Source organism: Corvus moneduloides, chromosome 1 (assembly GCF_009650955.1).
Source record: "Corvus moneduloides isolate bCorMon1 chromosome 1, bCorMon1.pri, whole genome shotgun sequence".
In the NCBI taxonomy this organism is placed as follows: domain Eukaryota; kingdom Metazoa; phylum Chordata; class Aves; order Passeriformes; family Corvidae; genus Corvus; species Corvus moneduloides.
The window spans coordinates 38,572,047-38,597,762 of NC_045476.1; the positions used below are offsets into that span (position 1 = coordinate 38,572,047).

The following is a 25,716-nucleotide window of genomic DNA, read 5'->3' on the forward strand; positions in this document are numbered from 1 at the left end:
CCGGCGAGGCTGAGGTGGTGGCAGCGGGAATGGGAAAGTTTGCCGTGACCTCACATTAGTTTTTAGCATTAGTTTTTAGCAGCAAAACTCTAAAACGCCGTCACTTTTTGCTGAGAGGAGCAGATTCCCGCCGCCTGCCCCTCCGGCTCTCTCTCCGCTTTTCCCCAGCCTCTAGCGGCGGCTGGCGCTCCCCCTCCCGGGCTGCTCCAGCAGCGTTCCCAAGCAGGGAGTCGCCGTGGGACGGGGCGGGAGCGGGAGGGAGAGGGAGGGAGAGAGGCGGCCCGCGGGGCAGCTTCCTCCCGCTCTCCCTTCCTCGTCCGGCGGCCGCAAGGAGCGGACCATGGCCCGCAGCCGCCGCCGGGAAGGCTCCGCGCCGGGCACGTCCCCGCCGCCAGGTCCCGCCGTGGGTACAGAGCCCTGGGCTCGGGGTTAGAGCCTCGCCCGGGGCGGGCGCGGGGCCATGGGCACGGCGTCGTCCCTGGTGAGCCCGGCGGGCGCGGTCGGGGAGGTGATCGAGGACACGTACGGCGGCGGCGGCGGCGAGGCCTGCGAGATCCCGGTGGAGGTGAAGCCCAAGGCGCGGCTGCTGCGCGGATCCCTGCGGCGTGTCGGCGGCTCCCGGCCCGGCGGCCTCATCGGGGCCAGCTTCAAGTCGACGGCCTCGGTGCAGGAGCTGGAGTGCGTGGCCGAGTACGAGCGCCTGAGGAAGGAGTACGAGATCTTCCGCGTCAGCAAGAACAACGAGGTGGCCTCCATGGTGAAGAAGGAGGCCAAGCTGGACAGGGAGAACAAGCGGCTGCGCGCCGAGCTGCAGGTAGCGCCCGCTGCCCCGCGGTGAGGGCACTGAGCAGGGAAGCTGGGGCTGCTAAGGACTCGTCCCGCTTCCCGGGAAAAGCTGTGGCAGGGAGGTGACGGGTGCGAGGAAAGGCAAGGTGCTGCGGAAATGGTGCGTGCCCGTGCTCTCCTGCTGAGCCGTCGGGATGCCGTCAAAGTGCGCTTCTGGGGATGGGGACCACACCCTGCGCGGCTGTGAGGACCAGTGACAGCGCCCGAGGGAACGGCCTGAAGCTGTGCCAGGGGAGGCTTAGGCAGGATATTAGAAAATGTTTCTTTACCCTGAGGGTGGTCAGGCACTGGAACAGGATCCCCAGGGAAGCGGTCACAGCACCAAGCCTGACAGAGATCAAGCGTTTGGTCAATGCTCTTGGGCACAAATTGTGACTCTTGGGGTGTCCCGTGCAGGGCCAGGAGTTGGACTGGATGATCCTTGTGGTTCCCGTCCAGCTCAGCATATTCTGTGATTCTGGCTTCCCTACCCGAAGGAGAGGTGTAGGGTTCTGGGATAATACTGTAGTCAGACATGAAAAGTAATCTAAAACCTCTTATCAGTGATAAAACTCAGAAAAAATGAAATATGCAATATTTTCAGGCACTTCAGAAAACATACCAGAAAATACTAAGAGAGAAAGAAAGTGCATTAGAAGCTAAATATCAAGCCATGGAGAGAGCTGCTACCTTTGAACATGATCGAGACAAGGTCAAAAGGCAATTCAAGGTATGGTTTGACTTTTTTTCCTGGGGAAATGACCAAAAAAGATGGATGTCACTTGTTCACATTCCCCAAACAAACCCTTCTCCAACATCTATCATGAGGCTCTCTCCTTCTTAAAGAAACCTTAGAGTGTCATAGCTGTAGCTGCCTATTTCCATTAAAATAATCCTACCAAAACCTCTCTGTAAGACTAAGAGGAAAAAAATAGGAAATAACTTTTTAAATATTAAAAGGAGAATATGGAGTGATATATCATAAACCAAATTCCTGCTTTGAATTTGAATGCAGGAGTATATTCATATTTGAGAGTGACAACAAAACATGAGCTGCAAACATGCTGAAGGAATGTATAAACACAGGGTTCCGTTACTTCTGAATAAATTTTATATATTCCATTGTAAGGTGTAACACCTTTAGCTTACATTTTTTTAAGAAGTGGGTATTAGTGCATCTCTTTTGACTGCAAAAATATGATAGCCAGTTAGTGACAATTTGCACTCTGGAGGGATGACTTGAAAGGCCAGGCAGATGTTTCTGCTTTTCCTTTGCTGCAGATGATACTTTTGCCACCCAAAACAGGGAAGTAGGTCCTAGTTTTTCACGGTTTTCAAGATTCTTCATGTCCTTACTTGTAGCTATTTGTAGCTACGTGTAGTTCATGTTTGGCAGCTGTATAAAAAGAGGATTGGTTTTGACCTTATTTAAGAAAATGAGACTTGAAGACTACTTCATCTCTTTGAATTTAAGTCTTGGGTCATGTTTTCTTCCCCACAGGATGGTAATACTTTACAAACAGGACAGCTGGAGGTGCTTGATCACTTTCTGTCATAGGAAATTAAAATTTCTGCAACAATAAAAAGTAAATACAAGATTATATGTAATGGTAAAAAATATATGGAAGAATAAAAGGGAAACTTCGAAAAAATTGTTACATGTAGTGATTTTAGCAGACAAAAAATTTAAAAAAGTAAAAGGAGTTATTTTCATTTTTAATGAACATACTAATGCAGGCTTCTTTCAGAATGGTATGCTGAGGTTTATAATGGTAAAATTTTAAAAATAGATAATTTTAAACTATGGTTTCCTGCTCATTTCTGACTCATGATAGCTTCATGTTCACATTTTCATGCCTCTGCCTGCTAAATGAATGCCAGGAAACTTATTTTTCCAATTGAAAGTACGTGACATGAGCTCAGGAACAGATACTGAATTTTAAAAGATTTTCTTTTCTTTCCTGCTCATAGATTTTTAGAGAAACTAAAGAAAATGAGATTCAGGACTTACTGCGGGCCAAACGAGAGCTAGAAGCAAAACTCCAGAGACTCCAGGCCCAGGGAATCCAAGTGTTTGATCCTGAAGAGTCTGATTCTGATGATAATTGTACAGATGTTACGGGTGAGAATTTTATCCCAAACACTTTGTGTTGGAACATGACCGAAGTCTCCAAATAGTAAAGCAGGAGACAGATGTTTATGTTGTTTTGAAAAAAGGTTTTATTAATCCAGATGAAAAGCAACTTAAAGTAGTTTGAAGATAAAAGCAACAAACCTTGCAAACTTGGTTTAGATTGTGGGAACCTCATATTTCTGGTGTTACAAATGAATAGATGAAGGCAGAGTACTGTCTAGACACAGTCACTTGAACACTTTTTAAAAATTGTTCTGTCAACTGTTCTGAGTTTTCTAGTCTCTTTCTGAGTTTTCTTATTCTAGAACTGAGAGATAATGCTGCAAAGGATCCAAAAATCAGACCTGAAACTAGAGGGAGTCTTAGACACTTTGGATGATGACATATGCCAGTGCCAGCTGCCGTAGGTTCCAGAACAGGAGAATAAGATCTTTAACAAAGATGAAGTATGTACAAAACCTTGTATATGCTGTATGAGGAATTTAATAACATGGAAAGGGTTCAGATGTGAGCAATCTATGTAACAGCAAATACTAGGAAATGCCCTCAGCCTTTGGTGTCATGGATTCTCATTAGCTTTGGACAAGCAACAGCTTAGAACTACAGCACACAAAGGTGTGAGTAAATTTGCTGAAGGAGAAAAAATGATAGTCAGTGGCATGTGGCGATAGGTTTCAGCTGGAGTGTTTAGGACTGGTAATTTACCTTGTGTAGTGACAATGAAGAGGGGATTTTTTGTTTGTTTTCCAATTCTTAGCTACTGGGGCGCAGTCTGAATACTGGAATGGAGGAGTGTTGGGAAGTGAGCCATCCATGGGTAGTATGATGCAACTTCAGCAGTCTTTCAGAGGGCCTGAATTTGCTCATAGCTCCATAGATGTCGAGGGACCATTTGCAAATATAAACAGAGGTAAGTAATGGTAGTTCGTTTTGCTGGGATTGTAGGTGTCTATGGAATTTTTCCAACCATTCTTAAGTAACTCTGTTCCTTCTTAGATCCTTTTCTGTCCATTCTTGGGTAATTTAACTAAAGGATTGTTTGGAATTCTTTATAAAAATAAAAGGACATGTAGCTAAGTTGTGTTTAATATATGTGATGACTATGGTATGTGCAGCACTGATTTAGCAAACAGCAGTTACCAGTGCTTTCTTGTATGTTCCTTATGTTCACAATGGAAGATAGTGACTCTTTCTTTCAATATCTGCTGGTGTTCTTTTTTCCATTTGTATTCAGATTCTCTACTTCCTGAGTATGAACATCACATTTGTATTAGAATAAATTATACCCCTGTTTTTTCATTGAATTTGCGTGGGTTTTGACTCTGCCTAGGGGGCCACTTATGGAAATCTGATTGCAAGACCAGGATGTACGTGTTGTTATGCAAATCAGTGCTTGATATTTTCTTGTCAATAATTGCTGCTTTTGAATTTTGTTTCCCAAGTGGCCTCTTGTAAATTGGCTTCTGATACTCTGGTTTCCTTCAGCCTTTCCTGGCTCTGAAACCTCTCCTGCATATAGTTGACTTTGCTGTCAGTTTCTCCCTTTTTTTTTCAATCCTTCAGTCTCTAATTCAGAAGTCTGTGCCTACAAAGTGGGAGGGTGAGGGTCTTCCCTGGGATGGCTCCAGCTTCTTACACTAAGCCTCTCATCAACAGAACCTATTCCTATCTTGAAAGAATGACCAGCCACAAAATGAAGGGTCTAAGAAAGTTTTAAAACTCATTGCTTCTGTAGGGAATAAATATACAATGCTACAGAAAGCAATGGATTTTTTCTCCAGAAGAGGAAGTTCCCACAAGGCATTTGCTGTCATTTATTCACATGGTCTAATTGAAATACATGTAGATCTGAAGGAAAAAAAAAGTGTTTGCTTATGAGTGAATTTATTACTCTTGCATATTGTTACTTATTTTACAACTATCAGCTTGATTTTGTGGAAACATCTGATCAATCCTTTTTAAAGGAAATATCATTGTGATGATAATATAAATATATTTAACACTTTTATTTTGCCACATTATCAAATTGTATGACATTATCAAATGGTATGGGTTCTTGAAGTTCGTAAAATTTAAATAATTGAGTAAAAACACTGCTATTATTTTAAATAAAATGTAGTATTCATGATCTTAAGAGGTGATGACTTATCTGTTATGCAGTGTAATGACGTGAAGATCTCTAAGACTTCATTTTGGTTTTTCTTTTCATTGGCAGATGATTGGGATGCTGCTGTTGCCAGTTTGTTGCAGGTTACTCCTCTGTTTTCCCACTCTCTGTGGAGTAACACAGTAAGATGTTATATTATCAGTACTGATGAGACTCAGCCAGAAGTGAACATCTTTGTTAGAGTGAGTACATCACAAACTTATGCTCCCTTATACGCTGTCTTGTTTCCAGTGTGATGCTGGTTCAGAAATTTGTCTAATACTTCTTGAAAGCTTTAGTAGGTGTAGTCTGATTTCAGTGAAATCAGTGAAAATATTGTCAAGGGCTTCAGGGAAAGAAACTGCTTAGAAAAAAGAAACAGAGATCTGTTTGATAGATCCTTAGTGCTATGCATATTTAGTAATAAAGCACTGTTATTCACATTTGCTTTCAGAACTACTCTCCAAAACTTCAAAGAGTCTGTGAAACAATGGGATACTTCTTTCAAGTTGTTAATTTTTCAACAGAGAATGAAAGGCCTCTTCAGGATGTAAGAAAATGGGAAATCGAAAAAAGTTCATTAGTCATTTTACTCCTGCATTTAACTTTGCCAAGGTGAGTATTTTCCAGGCTGGTGAAACAAATGGCAACTGGTAATTTATGCGGAGTGCTTAGCTTATTAAAATGTATGGATGCTTTGCTCAGTACATTGCCTAAGCTAGTAACTTCAAAGTGATACTCCTTCAAACTTTAGGTTTTTTAGTGCAGACACTTAAAAGAACACATCAGCTTTGTACCATTTTCTTTTTCTTGTAGCTACAAATTCTCTTAAAATACAGCTTGAACGATGTCTTCATAAATGTTTTGCTTTCCAAGACCAGCTCTCTGTTGTGCATGTGGCTGTGTCTTAGGAATTCAAGATGGCTGGTGTGAATGTCCTCAGTGTTTTTTATTTCCTTATCTAGCCTTACACCTGCCTGTAGTGTTTGTGGTTTATTCTATTGCATATTAGTGCCTGGTTTTGGCTGTCTTTCAGACTTAATTTCATGTCTCTCCTCTGTGTTACGTTATGCTAGCTTTTGACAGTTTCAATTTACTAAAGTCATGATGTTTCATGACAAATAGTGATGGAATGTGTTCTGTTTGTTCAGTGAGTAATTTCTTAATCTTCTAGAAGAAGAAGCATGATTCACTAAAGAAAAAAACACCAAAGGAGGGATACTTTTTCAAACTGTGTTAGGAATGTTACTGGTATGCATTATATGCTGTTGTCAAAAAACCCAGTTTTATGCATGTGGGGAACAAATGTGTAAGAACAAAATATGCAAGGAAAAAAAACCCAACAGTATTAATTTAGAGAATTTCTCTTAGAAAAACTCTGATGAAAATTGTAGTGCTTGTGTAAAGATGGTAATATTTGAGGAATCCTGTCTGCTATTGTCAGCATCCCCAAGTAGTATGGTTCCTTCTGTGGAACAGCAATAGATATCCATGGATGTCATTCACATATATAAATGCAAAGTACTTTTGAATTTGGAGGTGTCAAATTCTTCTTTTTAAATACTAGAAATTGAAAGACTGTCCCCCAAGACATCTGATAAATACTAAAGGAGTTTTCCTAAAAAGATCAAAGAATAGAACAGAACCTTCAGATAACTGATAGCAAAGCATATACATGATGCTTATTAATGATATGTGAAACCACATTCTTTCCATGCAAGGCAATTACTGTTCATGCTGCATATTGGTATGACAGGAAAAACAGCTTTTCATTTACAAATCAATAATCATAAAAATTAATAAATGGTTTTACTGGTTTTGGTACAAGTAGCATAAATCTCCCTCTCTTAGCTTTTCCTTGCTTCAGAATTTTTCTCAAATTCTCTATTGAAGTATTTGATTGCTTTTTGTTATAAATAGATATGACTTTTGAATTAGATTTTGCAGTGAAACCCATCTTCGGAGCTTGTGTTGATTGAACTGTTTACTACAGCAGTGTAATATAGCACAAGAATGCTGATTTCCAATCTAGTTGTTTGTTGGAGGACTGTGAAGAAGCCTTCTTGAGAAATCCAGAGGAAAAACCCCGGTTAATTTACCACAGAAGGGAGGATGGCAGAGTCAGTTCAGTCGCAGTGCAACAGTTAATTGAGCAAATTTCTTATGTGAACAAAGCAAAGGTATGGCATTTAAAAATTGCTATAAACAACACTGCATGCTAATAGTCTCAGATTTTAGGAGAAATTGCATTGCACTTATTGCTCTGGATGCTCATTCTGTGAGCAGATGGATGCAGCTGAAATTTATGAATGTTATGAAATTCTCATTAGCAGGGGAGAAAAAAAAGCCACTGCATTTTCACTGAAAAAAAAATGGCTGTGCTGTAAGGTTAGAATTTCTTACCTGTGTTTAGGCATGTAAATGGCAAAGTTATTTATCTGAGGTCCCTCTGTAGCCACTGAAGGGAATGAAATGTACCTCCAGAGAGATTCCTGCTGCCTGAAAATTGATCAGTTACCATTTATTTTCATCTGCAGAGACAACTCTTGAGAACAGCTGAAACTAGATGTGCACCTTTTAAAGTTCTTAGGCAAAGTGAATCTTACATAAGGAAGGCAACAGAGTGGAATTTAAATGTGTTCCAAAATGTTTTTGTTGGAAGTCCTAAATACTGTTCTCAGTTGGATTTAGAGTTGCATCATGCATTGCCATTTACTTTTTCAGATGATTGACCATGTTGGTGGTGTGGAGGAAGGAGTGTATGAAATCTATAATTGTGTGGAAAAAATAATTAAACAGGTAAAGTACACGAGGCATTTTAGCTTTTTATATCTACACTGATTTATGATCTTAAATTATGTCAGTGTGATTACTATGTGATACTTAGATGTGATTCAAAATATCTCTTTGTTTTATCATTAATATCTGGCAAGCAAAGAAACGTGCAGGTGGAAAATAAAACCCCAAACTGAGCTCTGCTTTTATGGACAAAAGCACAGGACCAGGGAAAAGGGTTCTATTTATGGGCCTAAATTAGCTTTTAATTTCTCTTTATCCGTATCATGGATATGTTCTCTCCTTTTTCTTGTGGTGAGTTGCTTCCTCTATGAGATATCTAAAATCAGTGTCTTGAGACCTGTGCATTCAGAGTTAACTTGGTTTCATCTAATTGCTTATTTATTTGTGTTCTCTGCTACCCTAAGAGGAAATGAGCATATTGGTGTTAGTAGAGCCACACTCATATTGAGACTAACAGCAAATGTACTTGCACTATAGTTGCAGTTTTCTCCATGTAATTTCTTTTTACTAAGGATATATTGGGATGTGAAATGACAGACCTAGAAGGCAAGGATTTGGGTAATAAGGAAGACTCCACTGCTCCTGAAGAAGAAGTTTTTGGTGATGTATTGTGGGATGCACATGATGAGCAAGAACAGATGGAAGCTTTTCAGCAGGCCTCTAATTCAACATGTGAGCTGGGATTTGAGAAAGTAAGTACATTATAAAGGTATATGGATGAAGAGAAAGTCATCACTCACTTCCATCCCTTGTTTGGCAAGATGCACTTCTACAGAAGAAGCTGTGTCTGAGAGCATCCTGGAGGCTATCACTCCTTACACTGGGAGAAGCCATATGTCTGATATAGATGGCATATTTCTTTTCTGGGAGAGATGCCAGGTGATGTGTTGTTGAATGACATTGATGAAGAAGTAGTTCTTGTGCCTGCGCTGGAGAAAAGCACTGTAAGTGTGCCAGAAGCAGAGCATCCTCTTAGACATTGGTCATCAATAGAAAACACTCTGAATATCTATCTTTTCTTCTTTTATTCTTTTATTTCTCTTTTATTTTTCCCCAAGGAAATCCAATCTTTTTCTTGACACCTGGAGTTAGGTCTTTAGGAGATGGTTAATGAAAAGATTTCATCTCATCATGCAGCTATAAAAGAAGAACAAAGGAAACTTGAAAGTGGAAAGCTGTTGAATAGCTCAATATTTATTCATTACTGGAAATAAATTTTTTAAAACATTTCAATTTGCGAGTATCAGGAACCGTTATATGTTGGGAAGATAAAATGAATGTATGAAGATAAACATCAAAGTCATCACAGAATGTGTTGCCATGATTTATTGGGGCAATGTAATGTAAGCATGCAGTTTCTGTTACTGTATTTAAATTCTTAGTACCCCTATTTTACTAGCACAATATATTTTTTTACTTCACCACTCATATCTTCGTAATGGTTTGGAGGATTGTGCCGTCTTTACTACATTCTAGAGCAACAGAATAATAGCACATTAAGGAAAAAATACCAATATATGTCTTAATGCACCTCTTATTTTGGAGACAAAACATTTCTCCCAAGAAGATGAAGGGTGTTTTGTTTGGATTTATTTTGTCATCTGCTAGAACATTTTTGGACATTCATGTGGTGAAAGAAAGCCTTCTTTTGTATGCTTAGTGTCTCAAAATATTCATGGCAGATGCCAACTTTGAAGGCTTTTTTCTGACAACCATATCCAGTGCAGAGTAGTTTGGGAAAAGGAGGAGCGAGGAGGCCTGAACAAATATAGAACCCAGTTGCTTTACTATAGTAACACTATTTCAGTTTATTAGCACTGAAAGTTCCATTTTAAATAGAGTTTTGAAGAAAGTGTTAATTACTTTTACACTTTTTAAAAAAGAGATAATAAATTCTGGGGTTTAGGTGTGGTTTAGGTGTTTCATTGCAACATCTATATACACTTGTATTGTATTGCATTTCAGTAGTTACTCCTTCACCTTAATAAATCAGTACCTACATTTTGAATCTAAATGGTTTACAATACCAGGCACTATATTTGATCCTTAAACAGTGGAATATTTATAATGATTGCTTCTTTTTTATAGTATTTTGAACGTCTAAATGACCTAGTAGCAGCACCAGCACCAATTCCACCATTGCTTGTATCAGGAGGACCAGGCTCTGGGAAATCTCTCCTTCTGTCAAAATGGTAGTTTGGATTTATTTTTTTTTTTAATGAATGAAATTTAAGAAAAAATTTCCATTACATTTCAAACATTGTGTCAGCCTAATAAGAAGTAAAATGGGGGCATTTAGAAAGCACTGAAGTTATTGAAGCATCCTGGAAAGATTTGTGGTATTGGAGTAGCTTATTTCATCTGGACTGCATTTAACATCTCCCTGACTCCAGTTGCAACACCTTACATATCTGTCTTTGCACAGCATTACAATGTTGTTTTGATAGCCCAATGATGTTGCCCTTCTCTGATACACAAGAAGGGTCCTTTGGAGTCTTTTTAACTGAAATAAAGAAAAAATCCTGATAATTTATCATAGAAATGTATTTTATGGTCACTTGTATGCTATGACAAAATTTTCTGTCATAAAAATAAATTGATGGTGTCATTGCCTCTTAAAAGCTTAGGGGCCTGTGACTATTCAGTGCCAGGAAGGGCACTTATTAATTGCTTTCAGTACTGGGGAGAGCAAAAATGGAATCTCACCTTAAAAGTTCAATTATAGCTCAGGAAATGTCTGTCCTGTTTTGTAAAATAAACATGGAACACGTGTAGCTAAGATATTCTGTCTCCTTTGGCAAAACTGATGCTTTTTGTTTGAGATCTATTTGCAAAAGTAGAGTCTGTTGAGTCTTTTTTTTTTTTCTTTTCTTCTCTTCTTTCATTAGGATTCAGTTACAACAGAAGCATTCACCAAACACTCTAATTCTTTACCACTTTGTTGGGAGGCCCATGTCTACTAGTTCAGAATCTGCATTGATAATTAAGCGCCTTGCTCTAAAGGTAATGCTGTATTACATCCCCTGCATCGCATCTTTCTTTGGGAACTGCCAGCTTGTGTATGTCCAAAGATAGCATTTTCTACTAATTTTTCAGCATCAGTGGAAAGTAATACAAATGTAATAGAAAAACATTCAAGTTCAAATTGGGGAGGCAATCTGGGCAACCTGGTCTGGTTGAAGATGTCCCTGTTCATTGCAGGGAGTTGGACTAGGTGGCCTTTAAAGCTCCTTCCAATCCAAACTATTCTGTGAGTCTATGAAATGTAAGGTGTTATAGAATGAGGGGAATCTGATCCTATACACTTAATGTAGATCAATTAATTAGCACCTCTGGGATGTCCATAGTAGATCAGCATTAGCAGTTACGTTTCCAGTGACCTATATTGATGACTTACAAAACCATATAAACTCCTTCCAAAATTCCCTGCCATCTGGCCAATGAGAGAGGCAGGTGGTACCTCTTCTGTCTATGTGCTTAGAAACCTGAGGCTGTATTGGCCACTTGGCACCATCTTGTTCCTAGACTAGGCTCTCTCCTATGTTAATTTATTTTTAATTGTGTGCTAAACATGTGGGGTATAAGCAGGGATAATTTTTGTGCCAGGGTCTGAACTTGCTTTTTCCATCACAGAGTGGCACTAAGGGCCTTTCAGTGCTAAAACCTGTAGAAAAATGTAATCAGATGTGCTATCCTTGCAATTTTCTCATCTATCTTAGATGTTTGCCTGTTTAACCTGTGCAACTTTAAGTCCTTTAAGTCTCCAAATTTCTTGTCCATTGTGTAAACTGAGGTTATCTCTCTAGAATTTACACATTGAGTTCAATATTCTTTGTTCTGCATATGCCAGCTTTCTGCATATACTAGAAGGAAAGAACTCTGTGTGAATTTGGCTAGAAAAATTGCCCCCAAATCACATGGGGTTTTTTTGGGGGGAGAGGGTGAGGTATGGGAGGGGAGCTGGTTTTTTTTCTTCTCTTGTATCTATAGGACTTCTTTAAACTATCCTAGCTGATTTTAAGGTAGAATTTCTTGTACATGTTTATAATTCTGCAGCTTATGCAACACTCTTGGTTAGTATCACCTCTGACTTTTGATCCAGCTAAACTTCTGGAAGAGTTTCCCCGTTGGCTGGAAAAACTTTCTGCACGACATCAAGGCAGCATTATTATAATTATTGACTCTATTGACCAAATACAGGTATGCTTTCAAAATCTTTGCCATTTGTCAGTCTAAAGGCAATCTTGACTATTGTAATAGGTTCAGCCATAACTATGTAACATAAATATTAGTGTTTGCTTTGCTCTGAAGAGAATATATAGAAAATAGTTTTGTAAAAAGTGCAGGTGAGTTATTTTTGTAGATAAATTTTTCGGGGATTGTTTTTTTTTTTTTCTTCTATATTTTATCTTAACACCTTAATTTTTGAGCAGTCCAGGCACATTAGCTATCCAAAGATTCAAGGCTGTGAGCTGACTTAACGGGCATGTAAATAGCCTCGTTTTTATGAGGTGAACATTTCAAAAATAGTATTCTATCTGCTTTATTTAGTGTACAGTTGTGCTGATACATATAAATGGGTCATTTAGGACCGTCTCGAGGACCAGATCTTGAAAGATTTTAAAGGACACTGGAGAACTGAGTTTCATTGAGTTGAACACTTAATGAAACATAGCAACTTCTGGCACTGTTTTGAACAACCTCTATATTAAGAAATGAAAATTTGTTTTTAAGCAAGCTGAGAAGCATATGAAGTGGTTGATAGATCCACTGCCAGTGAACGTGAGAGTGATTGTATCAGTGAATGTAGAAACGTGTCCACAGGCTTGGAGGTATGTTATATTTCTTTGATGTGTCAGAGTATCCTGGGTTAGAATTATTTTAAATTGCAGTTACTCATTGAAGAGCAGACAGATTTGTCAAGACGTGGCGATTTAATAGGATTAGATTTTGCAATCTTTGAGAAAAATGAAAGCTTCTCTATCGTAGCTGCAATGACAGATTTTAGCTGTTGGAAAACCAGATTTTTGTTTTACTGTGGTGGATCAATCCACATGACTGTATGAAAGACGATATTAAATGCAGTTAGATGCACATCAAGAACTTCAGTACCATGATGTAGATTCAGGATAAGGCTAAAAGTGGAAATTTGACTTCAGATGACTAGAATTTCATAGTAGCAGGGAACAGTTTCAATTACTGCTTTGATATAAATCTTTAAAAAGCCCTGGAACTCTGATATCTTTTTTTTTCCTTTTGTGTGCTATTTAATAAGGTTCGAATATGACTTTGTTCTCTCTTACCAAAGGTTATGGCCCACTCTTCATCTTGATCCACTGAATTCCAAAGATGTTAAATCTCTCATTAGTGCAGAATGTAACTCTGCAAATGTTAAATTGACTAAAGAACAGGTATGTCTGTTGCAGTTTTTCTAAAATATCTTACTCTAGTATAACTTTTAATGAAATCATGGAAAGAGGAAATAAGCCAAGCTGCCAAAAGAAAGAATTATATGTAGCTAACTAAATACAATTGCTCAATATAGCATGAAGTTTTTTTACTTCATAATTCATAATTCATATAATTCATAATAAAAAAATACTAGAGTATTTTTACCCCATGGCTCGTAGCACTGAAACACAGATGGAACAACATAAATTTTTAACACAAAAACTGAGCAGTTGCACATACTGCTGTAAATGTGTTATTTTATTTTAGAATACCAGGAGATTTAATTATGTTTTCATTAATTATTATTGCATAATACTGTAACAATGATTGGCAGAGTCAGAAAAACAGTATTTTACCTTTGCCTTTGAGACTGATTCTGTAAGGTAATCCTCATGTTGAGATATAATGCTAGATCCTAACTGTTCATCTTAAATTCAAATGGGAATTTTCACTCATATGCTCCTATAGCTAGAAACATGTGCAGTATTTTGTGCACTGCTTACCATGTTATAGTCTTCAGATGTTATAGATAGAAGAATATCTAGAACTATTGTTTTCTTATCAAATTGTATGGTTAGTTTCATCTCAGTTCACAGATTTTATTTAAAATGTTGTAGGAGAAGAAGCTTGAGAGACATTGTCGTTCTGCCACAACTTGCAATGCTTTGTATGTCACTCTTTTGGGCAAAACCATTGCTTGGTAAGTTGAGGTGTTCTGGAAGTGACTATGCTCATCACTTAAAGATTAGAGGACTGTAAGTAGGTTAGCCTTTTGAAATACTTTCATTTAGCACAGAATGAATCTTGTTAAGAGAAAACAGTGGAGAAGTTCTCCGTCTTCACTGACTGTGAATGCAACGGGAACAGAAATCAGCGAGTATACAACGACCAGTTTGATACTAAATGAATCCAAATAGCTGTACCTATTTGTTTTCAGCTCTTCTATTTCTGTTTTATGTTATTCTTCTTTCTGGGTGTATCAGTTACTTCAGTGCTTTCTAAAGGTATTTGGAGAATGTTGGTATTGTGTTGTTAAACAGTTAAATTCAGATGTGTTGTATTCACTGATGTACCAGAGAGTTTGCCCCATCCCTTTTTAAGGCTACAAGGATGATCAACAACTGTTTAGTTCAACAACATCCTGCATATGGTCCTTAGCCTTATAATTCCCACTGTGGAGAAAATTAATCTTCCTTCTTGTGCAAGAGAATACGTAGTAAGTGCATTTGCTTATTATAAACCTAGATTTCATCTTGTAGAGAAAGGTGCATTTTTAGTTAAGAGACTCCCAGAAGATGATACACTAATTGGTAATTTACTCCGGGTGGCTGATTTCATTATTTTTGTTCACATTTTATATTCTAGAAGACTTAATTGCTCCTGGAAACATGCTTTGTAAATGCATTAAATGAAACAGCAGCATGTGGTTTTATCTTTATCCATCCTGATGTTCGTATTTGTATTCCTGCTGGAGAAAAGAACATTGCTGTGTACTTTTTTTAATAAAACTGTTGCAGCTATTTAGAAAAATCAGACAATATGACAGAAATTGGCTTGGAAGAACTCACCTCTTTGTTTAAATCTCACCTATTCAAAAATCTCACCTATTCAAAAGGTGCTGTGCACCTTTTGAACCCAGTAGGAATCCAGAGAATATTTGAGATAGAGCTCTTCAGTAGTTTCAAATCAATCTTACTCAGCCAAATTAAATATGCTAAACCTTACCCTTTCTGTCCTTCTGCTCAGTGTTGGAAATACAGGAAATATTGATGAGATTCTTCAGCAGTGTTGCCAGTGTCAAGACACAGTGTCACTGTACAGGCTTGTTCTTAGATCAATTCAGGAATCATTGCAGAGTGATAAAGAGAAAGGTCTTCTGAGAGAGGTAAGCAGAGAATGCATCACTATTTCTACAGATAATGAATACTCTTTCCTGTAAAGAGTTTTTCTTAACTTAAAATTAAATACAAATTTATATGAGTTCATAAGTATGATTCAGAGATTACTGTGTATTATTATTAGTATAGAAGGGGCAATTTAATAATTATATCTGTTGCATAACTATAGAATGTATGACTGCTTTGTGTTAAATATAAACTGAGCTGTTGTCTCACAGAATAAGGCAGGGCTTTTACACTATGATATGATATAGAATTAGCACTTCCTTGCTGATCACTATCATGATGTAGTGATAAACTACATTGAGCATAGTAAATGCAATCAAAACGTGGTGTCTTGTGAATACAGGCATTGCTTATTACACTTCTGGCTCCTCTTCCTACCTTTGCAGAATTTCCCTCTTGTGCGAAGCATTTTTTTAATTAGGACACAATACTGAGAATTGCTACTTCTTTGGTGCTTGCAGCATAGAGACCTTCAGCATATTGTACTTAGATAAAAGTTCCTCATGGTAATGGAGTTATTCTCTCCCAGTGTTTTAGAGGAAAGCCTAAGGAGCCATTTGTTTCTTCCAGAGTGTCCCATTTGGTGCTTTATCTATTAGAATATTAAACCATTAACACTGAGGTCTCTTCTTTGAGAAGAGAGAAAGGGCTTGTGTAGGCAGGGGTTTTTTTCCTTTGGCTATAAAGTTATCACAGTGATAAATAGGATTTTTCTTGACATTTCAGTGTAACTAAGCTCTCCAGCAAATATTGCTAACAGTGTGAAATCTGTTCTCTGCTCTGTGTAGATACTGTGTGTCATCGGTGTCAGCCACAATGGGGTGAGTGAGTCAGAGCTAATTGAGCTTTATCCTGAGCTGACTTCTGCAGTGCTGGCCTCGCTCCTTCACAGCCTCCACAAAATGTGTCTGCTGACATACAGCTGTGGTTTGCTGAAGTTCCAGCATCTCCAGGTAAAGTTTGTAATTCTAAACATGTGCAAGTGAAGCTCCACCCCCCCAACTCCAACGCCCGTTTTTTTAGATAAGTTCTGTTGTTAGTTAGGTTGGCCTTGAAATGTTTGTGTTTGCTCATCCATTCTCCTTAACATCTGGTCAGATTTAGAAACACCTTGAAAGCTACCAGAGCTGTGATACCAGTATTGCTGAAAATCTGGCCTTGTAAACCTTCATAAATTTCTAATCTATTAGCTGTTAACTGTCTAATCTATAAGCTGTTAACTTCATGTATCCTCGAAAACACTGGCTCCACAAAAAACCAAGAAGAATTGAAGGAGAAGGGAATATTCCCTGAATAACCGGAGCTGTGGTCTAATATAATATGATTTGGTTTTAGTGCCTTTGTCATTGAAAGATTTTCAGTTCTACAATATGAGATTTGTTTCATCTTGCACAGCACCCTGTGTATCAGCAGCACTTAAACAAATTGAATGGATTCCCTTTCTTTTAATTCTACTCTCTTTCAGGCTTGGGAGATGGTGAAACTAGAGTATATGGAAGCAGATGAAAATGTTACTTCTGCCTATAGACAAAAACTAGTGGAATATTTCACCATGCAGTTAAGGTAGGTCAGAATTCTTCCAGAAATGCTAAATTGCAGACTTTATGCCTCATAGATAGTTTTGTTTTCTTCATATACCTTCTTTGAGTTTAGGAAATTATTATGGAAAAATAACTATGCAAGATTTTCAGTTTAGAAGTTTATTTATTGATATGTTGCTTTCTAATCTTGGAAAAGAGTAAGGTCTGTGAAGGGGAATGGGCATATGATAAAGTGATCATGGGAAAATGTAGGGCATGAATTTATACCATATCGGTTATATTGTGGTCTCCAAGAACCCATGGATTTTTAAGTCCCAGCAAATGCTGGGAAATTTGAGTTTGCTCAGGACTTGAAGCAGAAGACCACTTATGTTCAGGAAGCAATTAGCACATAGATAAGAGGAGGTCCAGTAGGACAGCTGAACATCTACAAGTTCATATCCAGCTTGAAAACTGATTTGCATTTACATCCTGCGTTAGTGTGTCTCAGCTGCGGGCTGCGGTTTATTGCTCCTCCAAGCATCCACTGTTAGGTAGCAGGAAGCCAAGAGGGCTACAGTGTGCCAGACAAAGGAGGCACAAAGGGACAGTGGGCTGCTGCAGGGCACAGTCCTGCTGGCAGGCACAGATTAGCCCTTATGGGATGGAGAAGCAGCTTCTTGTGCAGTGCCTGAGGGTTCCAGTGCCTTCTGAGGTGAAATTAAAATGAAGATGTAAGAAAATGGAGTACATAGGTCTTACAGTAATCTGTCTGTTCAGACATTCAGGTATGGAAATTGTATGCTTGCCTAATTTTCACATCAAATTGACAAATTGTTAGCCCTGTCAGAGTTTTAAGTTTCATTTGTTTTTCTTTCAATAGTCAAGACCGAGTGACGTGGAGAAGTGCAGATGAACTTCCCTGGCTCTTCCAACAGCAGGGTGATAAGCAAAAGCTCCACCAGTGTCTTCTGAATCTCTTTGTGTCCCAAAACCTTTACAAAAGGTACAAAGGTAGCAACTGCTTTGGCCATTATAAACATTTCAAAGTAATTTTTATCAATATAAATCAGAAAGCAACAAATTCATATTAGAAGTATTTAAATAGTAGAGGCTGAAGGGCTAAATGCTATTTCCATATGAATAATGTATTTTTTCTGTTCTGTTACACCCCGGGGGTTTGGTAAAGGAATAAATACTGCTGTTGAAGAGCGTTAGTCTCCATGGATTGTGTCTGTAGATGCTGTAGCATAACAACATCATTTGTGCATATAGGCCTTTTTGCCTAAGCTAGCATCCGTCTGAATAGAGGGGTATCAGAGATAAGATTCTTATTTCCTTGTTAAAACAGGGGACATTTTGCAGAATTGCTGAGTTACTGGCAGCTGGTTGGGAAAGATAAGAGCTCTATGGCAGCTGAGTATTTTGACTCTCTGAAAGAATATGAAAAAAGCAGTGAGGGAGAGGAAAGTATGATCTGCCTGGCTGATCTTTATGAGACCCTGGGACGGTTTCTTAAGGACCTAGGTCTTCTCAGTCAGGTAAGTACATTTAGAGATTGTTGTAACAGCAAAAAGGCAAATTAAGCAGAGCTCAGTGTGTGCTTTCTATGGCAGTAGTTAAGTCATTGTAGCATAGAGGATGCTGCCTGCTCACACTCCGGACTCGGCTGTTACAGGCTGTAGCTCCTCTGCAGCGCTCTCTGGAGATTCGAGAGACTGCGCTGGATCCAGACCACCCAAGGGTGGCACAGTCACTCCACCAGCTGGCAGGAGTGTATGTTCAGTGGAAGAAGTTTGGAAATGCTGAACAGCTGTATAAACAGGCCCTGGAAATCTCTGAAAACGCCTATGGAGCTGAACACCCTCGGGTGGCACGTGAGCTTGACGCACTTGCGACCTTGTACCAAAAGCAGAACAAGTAAGCGTAATTACACTGCTGTTTTTGTTTTATGTGGAGGTAGTAAAAAAAAAAGAATAACAGCAAAGGTTTTCTTCCTGAAGCCAGAGTTTTTCTTTGGTTCTTTTCTCTGAGTTTCCTATGTTCAATGCAACCATGAACATCCTCTCTCTATTCTTGTAGCAGGTCACCTAAGAGGGGCCAAATTTTGTGATTAGTTCCACAAAAACTTTTAGAGATAAATGAGGAACATTGTCTGGCCCTAAGCATTTTGGGTATTTTTATATTTGAAAAAAAGTGGGATTCTTTTCAAGATTCTTAAATTTTCAAATGTGTCCACTCAAGTAACTTAGAATCTTTCCAGCATATTTATTGATGCTACATTTGACATTCTTCTAACACTACAAATAACTACTTTCAAGATATGAACAAGCTGAGCAGCTGAGGAAGAAGTCCTTCAAAATACGCCAAAGAGCAGCAAGGCAGAAAGGCAGTCTGGTAAGGAAGTGCTTGATATTTAAAAAAAGGTGCAGGGCATGTTGCATCTCTGCTATACAGACGATAAATTGTGTCTGTGGAGCTGACAATGCTCCAGGGCTTTTGATAATTGTGGGCATAGGTAGTAAAGTAGCTTAGCAGCAGCTTTGGTAGCTGCCTTTTCAACTCTGCTGGAAGTAGAGATGTATCAGTGCAACTGGAATGGAGTTGAGAGAAGTGGAAAAGAAAGAAGTGGATATATACATTTCAGAGGTGCAGAATTGCAGCTGATACGACTGTGTGTCAAAGTGACAATGAAAAAAGGCATTCTCCAGAATAACTGAGGCATTTATCCTACAAGTGAACACAGTGCTTACTGCAATGGAAAATCCCAGTAAAAATATTAGGTAACATTAAGAGTTTTTCCCTGTTTTCTTCTTCTGTGTTATTTTTAAGCTACAGGGTTTCTCTTGTCGTTTTTGAGCTAAGAGTTTATCATGTAAATCTTTATCATGTTTATCTGTACTGTAAGCGTTCAGCTAATAACTCCAGAGCTCTAGTTGTAGCTCTGATGGAAATAGTAAAAAACCATAAACAAGTTGCTATTTCTACAGTGATTAAATAAAAATGAATTTGGTTCATGACAATTTGGTCTGTTTCTGTAATGAGTTCTTCTGCAAAAATATTTTTATCAAGACTGCAAGGATCAAAAATAGGCAGAGTGTGTAAAAACAGCTGCACTTTTTACTGTGATTTATTTTGCTTGTAAGCATTAACTTGTCTGCCCATTTTAAAAAGATTGATGTGAAGCCTTGAGTAGTATTTTATATGTGTTTGTATGTGGTGTTTAGGATTGGAGATTATATTGATTTTAAGTTTTGAGCTTATAAGCCTAAGAATTGATCTGAATTGGTTATTTGAACTGTGCAGTTTAAGCAAATTAGCATGTGTGATGGAGAGTGGTGTGACAACACAGTAACTTGAATTGCCTGGAAATTTTCACCAAAATTTCACATTTTTTGTGAAATTCACTGTTAGATTGTAAGTAACCATGTGCCATGTAGCTCAAAAATAGAACTTAAGTAGGATTATTGAGCTCCTTTGGCACCAAACTAAGTCTATTGGTTTTCTAGCCTTAGTGTTAAACTTTGTAAGTACTGGTGACTGGCTTACATTACCTTCTCTTTGCTGCAGTGTGGTTTTGCTCTCCTGCGTCAGAGAGCCCTGCAACTGGAAGAGCTCACATTAGGCAAAGATACACCAGATAATGCTCGAACCCTCAATGAGCTTGGAGTCCTCTATTACCTGCAGAATAATCTTGAGTAAGTTGTACTGATTGTGACACATCCACTGAGTGTTCTCAGGTGTCTGGAGGCAGAGCATTGAGAACTAGCATTAAATGCAGACACATGATCAACACTTGTTGTGTGACCATCCCTGATTCATTCTACTGGTTTTTGTTCACTGTGAAATTCACTCCTATTTTCTATTTGCTGCTGTTGGCATGTGAGTATTAAACAAGTCAGTGCACTTCCTGCATTCAGAATTGATGTTACAGAGTTAATTAGCCTTTATTGCAAATACCAGTACTCTCTCAAATTTGTGCCTTCTCTACTCAGCTTCTCTATTTTGTGACTCCTTTGCTGTGCTTATCTTTGAACAGCAGGATTGTTGTTTTTCTATGACAGTATTAAAAGAAGTCCTGACCTAAATACTCATTGTGCTTGTAATCCTTAAGCTTTTACCCTGATGTCCTGTTAAAGCCAAAAAGGGCCAGAACAGCACAAAGGTGCTCTAAAAGCAGACAGAGATAAGCAGGAGTGTTGGAGAAGGGGAATAAAAGGTGCAAGACAGTTCTGATTGTATGTTTAGCCACTCTTCACATCAACCTCTTCAGCTGACAGAGGAATCTAAACTGTGTGTTGTGAGGGAGTTGTAAAGTCACCTAAATCCCACTCTACTGAACTACAAAAGAACTTTTGTTCTTTTCAGAGAAGAACAAAAGTACCCAGTGAAAAAGCACAGAGTAAGTTCTGGAAGTATTTTTACTTCTAGTTCTTTCTGTACCTGTTTATGGCACCAGTAGCTCTTGGATCATTACAGAAGTATATCATTATCTGGGATCTGCATACAGAACTTCTGTTAAATGCATGACCTCTTTAATGAAGGAATTTGATTTTTAACAGTTGGACATGTGGGGTTTTCATCAGTTTACTCTCATGAAGTGACTGATTATAGAGGAGCAATATCTTATCTAATCTCATACCAGATTGTTTAATATCCTACGTTATTCATACATAGTTCCTATTCAACACAACTTACTTCAAGAGTAGCTGTATCTCTACTATTTCAAAGGTAAGAAAAGGTATAAACTTTGTTCTAGTGGAGGTTTAAGGAACTTTTAAAACTGGATATTGTGTCTCTGCTCTGAACCAGCAAGCCCAAGACTTCATGTAGCTAAAATGAAATCAGTGGCAGAAGGGTATGTCACTTAATGAATAGTTTGCCACACATCATCCTCCAGCCCTGGCATAGAGTGAACACCTTTTGACACTTGTCTAAGAGCTCCAGAATTGAACCTACAGTTCTGTGTATAAATGGTCTTTTTTTCCTCTATAATGTAGAATGGATTTTTCCAATTTACTAAGATGACCTGTTGAGAATAGCATCACACAGAATTTGTGTGTATGTCAGGATGAGGAGCTGCGTAGTTATAATGGATGCTGTCAGTCTTAGGGTGGATCATCCATTGTTTTGATAGAGGAGCTGCTGTAAAACTGTAATGAAATAGTAGTACCCTACTGTAGTGAGATAAAATGTGCCCTTTGCTTCAGTGGTGGCATTACACAGAGTCTTTTCTACTTTGTCAGTTCTAAACAGATTCTACTACGAGTTTCCAAGGCTGAGCTTGGCACTTCAGCCTGTACAGATGTTACCAGCTTTAAAATATTGATGAACAACTATGTTGTGTAGGACAGCGGAGCTTTTCCTGAAGCGCTCATTGGAAATGCGAGAGCGCGTCCTGGGATCCGAGCACCCAGACTGCGCGCAGTCTCTGAACAACCTGGCAGCCCTGTACAATGAGAAGAAGCACTATGACAAGGCTGAGGAGCTCTATGAGAAAGCTTTGGACATCAGGAGGAGAGCCTTGGCTCCAGATCATCCCTCCTTGGCTTATACTGTGAAACATCTGGCAGTGCTGTACAAAAAGATGGTGAGCACAAGCCTGTTACTTTTTCATATCACCTAAATTAACTGTAGTGTCTTTTTCTCTTAATGGAAAAATCATGTTTTAGGGTGTAGGAATGGTTCTTTTTACACAATGACCTTGAACTTTACAGTCAGTTTAAGGGTAACTTGAGGGCTTATGAGGGAGATAGTACTTCACAAATAAACTGTCTGGCTGAGCCACTTTCAGCTTATGTTGACTCAGTGAAAGATGAGCATTACTCCTTTGCAAAATGCACTGTGAGGCATAACATTAACAGTAGTATCAACTTCTGCATTTTGTAATTTCAAAATGTTTTATGAATATTTGTGTTTGTAGATGGTTGTTCTAATCATTTGGTATTATTAGTGTAGTAGTGATATACTGTTTCCAACAGCTGAACCAAGATTAAATTCAGTGGGTTATAAGAATTTTATTTATTTTATATTTTCACATTTTACTGTTCTTCAAAGAAAAAAAAACCTTGAAGATAATCCCTTGGATCAAATTTGCTCGTGTTTTCACTAAACTCTTACTTGCTATTGTGTGCATTAAATGGTTTTGGGTCATGTTATTTTCTCCTCACTTCAGCTTCTAATTTTCATGCTGTTAGAAGCTGCAAAAACACTCAATATTTGCATAAAAACCCTCTTCGCTAGTTTGAAGGAGCACAAATTAAAAGTCAGTGGAGAAAATTATTTCAATAAAAGTACAACTGAAAATTCTTTTTATAGCCTTCTCAATGAGACACTTGTGGGGAAAAAATAAATTAGAAAAGGAAGAAATAGACTTAGGTGAGAAACGCATTAACTGGGAGTTGAATATGCCCAGTAATTTTGGAAAATTAGGTTCTAGTATTTATAATAAACAATTGTGCAGAATATAGCTATTAATTAACCAAAGTTAAGTCCTTATTCTAGAAACAGTTAGATTTTCTCCAGTGCTTTTGTTTAAAATAGGTTTTACTGTTACCACCTTGATACAAGAGAACTGAGTAATTTTTTTCCCTGTTATTTCTAGGGAAAGCTTGACAAGGCTGTTCCTCTGTATGAGCTAGCAGTTGAAATTCGACAGAAGTCATTTGGCCCAAAACACCCGAGTGTAGCAACTGCTCTGGTAAACCTGGCTGTCCTTTACTGTCAGATGGTAAGTTTTTCATGCCTAACATTTATTTTTCCTGTCTTAGGCTTTTTTATGATTTGTGCCTAAATGAAATGAAAGAAACTTGATCGTATTTAAAAGGGAGATTCCTCATAGTACTTGAAAATTCTTGGGTTCCATTTTAAACGTGGAAAGCATATTTGGCAAGGAAAATGTATGCACAGAAAAGATAATTGCTGTGACTGGTAGGCACGACACTGCATCTAGGATGCATTGATACTATGTTGGCAAAAAAAAAAGCTATTGTAATACACATCTGTAACAAAGAAATACACATCTGTAACAAAGAAACTTTCTACTACCCAAAGAAAAAGCAGATTGAAGCTTTGCCTCTCTATGAACGCGCACTAAAGATTTATGAAGACAGCTTTGGCCACATGCATCCTCGTGTGGGGGAAACGCTGAAAAACTTGGCTGTGCTAAGGTAAGATCATATGCTTCAACCCTATAAAAGCTAATTACTGCATGAAACATCTGGCCTTAGGTACTTTCTGGGAAAGTAGAGTTTTAATTACACTGTGTTGATAGTATGGTGTATATTTCAATGTAAATGAATTTAGAGAATTGTTTTATTTGCTTGCTTCAACTTTGTTTTACTCTTTTCCAAAGCTATGAAAGGGGAGACTTTGAGAAGGCAGCTGAACTTTACAAGAGAGCTATGGAAATAAAAGAAGCAGAGACTTTGTTGATAGGTGGAAAAGCAGCTTCTCGACACTCATCAAGTGGAGACACATTCAGCTTAAAAAGTGCATTATCACCAAACGCTTTCCTGGAACATGGACAAAGGTGATACAAACCTGCTCCAATAAAAGGCAGTCTCCACTGATATTTTCAAGTAGACAGAAAATTAATAAGACAAATCCATTTTTGCAAGGATTACATACTGTTTTGGGACCGACACCTGTCTTCAGGAATGACATGGAAACAAATGTTTCAGCTTGAAATCCTTCTGCATTTGTAGACTGTATGGTACGAAGTGAGCTTCTTTCACTGTATATGGGTACACACATTAGTCACTTGCTGAAGTTGTAGCTATTACCAAAAACATGGATGCCTCGTAGCCTAAGTGCCAGGATTATAACAAATTAAGCTGAACCAGTTGTATAAACTCTAAGGGTATTTTTCTGTGTTGCAATAGCATGTCTTAGAGGATTTGTCTATTTTTGTTCATCAATCCTTCCTGCCTATTTTTACCAGCCTTTAAAGTTGTTTCTGAAGAAACGGTAATTTTGAAAAATCTTTGAAAATACTGTTTAACCTGAAGTTTTACCTCCAGGGTTATTTCAGCCTTAAGCAAATTTTCATTCAAGGGACTTGTGCAAAATTAATTGGTTTCCTTGGGAAGCTAGGGTATCCAAATATATCCTCATCTACAGTTAAAGCTGTTGTAAGATTTAACTCTGTTCAATCAAAATACTTCCAGTGAAGAATCAGAATGAAGATGATTATGGCCAGATTTCCTGTTGTGCAGCCTTTAGCAATACTTTCATTGTTTAATCTTACTGGATCCCTTACAATACAAGAATGTTTGTATTAGCTGGGAAACACTAGTGATGCAAAATAGTTTGCCATCAGATAAAGAATCATTAATCAAATCTACCTGCCTGTTGTATTTCTTAATACCTGAGTCATCTGGAAGAATCAGTTTGAGTTCTGTTCTCATTCAGTTCATAAATGCATGCATCAATTTAAATACATACTAAAAAAAGACTTTTTATAAAAACTAATGTAAGTGGAAAATTAATTGAAACCCTACCGTAATATTTCAGAGGCAACTAATGTAAAGATTAATTTGATCCAGTTTGAAAAATGCAAATGGCTTTCACTTCAAAGGAGTGAAACACTTTCACAGTGTTTTTTCTCTTTTAGAGTAGAATTAAATATTATTCATTTCAGCCCATATTCTGATTAGGAGGAACTTAATATTTTGGTAATGCAGTAAAAAGAAAAGTGTATAAAACTGACAGCACAAATATACAACCCAAATTTGATTTTTAATATTAAGGTTTAGTTGAAAAAAAATCCGAAATATCTCTTGAAGGTGTTAGGATAGAACACTAAGAGTTGACACTTTGTAATAGTTCTCTGGATATTTTCCTCTTATTCAGAAAATGGGTTTGTAAGCAAAGCAAGGGTATTACCACTCTTTTTCAGCTACCTTGGAAAGTTTTTAAAATTGGAAAGTTCTTTGC

General features: G+C 38.1%; 1 protein-coding gene across 3 annotated transcripts; it reads left to right on the plus strand.

The window, feature by feature from the left end:
* Positions 1–247: 247 nt before the first annotated feature.
* On the plus strand, positions 248–25,123 carry NPHP3 (nephrocystin 3). Of its 3 annotated transcripts, XM_032106536.1 has the most exons (27): positions 252–814; positions 1,430–1,555; positions 2,797–2,947; positions 3,717–3,869; positions 5,175–5,308; positions 5,560–5,720; positions 7,138–7,285; positions 7,830–7,904; positions 8,417–8,596; positions 9,993–10,096; positions 10,793–10,907; positions 11,961–12,104; positions 12,639–12,736; positions 13,213–13,315; positions 13,973–14,055; positions 15,102–15,240; positions 16,048–16,212; positions 16,725–16,822; positions 17,663–17,785; positions 18,131–18,320; positions 18,458–18,699; positions 19,101–19,176; positions 20,350–20,477; positions 22,129–22,369; positions 23,384–23,509; positions 23,833–23,948; positions 24,134–25,123. In XM_032106536.1, the coding sequence occupies exons 1-27, from the start codon at positions 461–463 to the stop codon at positions 24,312–24,314; spliced, it is 3,954 nt and encodes a 1,317-aa protein (XP_031962427.1). In that variant the 5' UTR covers positions 252–460; the 3' UTR covers positions 24,315–25,123. The 3 variants fall into 3 exon arrangements, with proteins under 3 accessions (XP_031962444.1, XP_031962427.1, XP_031962436.1); XM_032106553.1 differs by lacking the exons at positions 23,384–23,509; positions 23,833–23,948; positions 24,134–25,123 and having other exon boundaries at positions 248–814; positions 22,026–22,264; XM_032106545.1 differs by lacking the exons at positions 10,793–10,907; positions 11,961–12,104; positions 12,639–12,736; positions 13,213–13,315; positions 13,973–14,055.
* Positions 25,124–25,716: the final 593 nt, after the last annotated feature.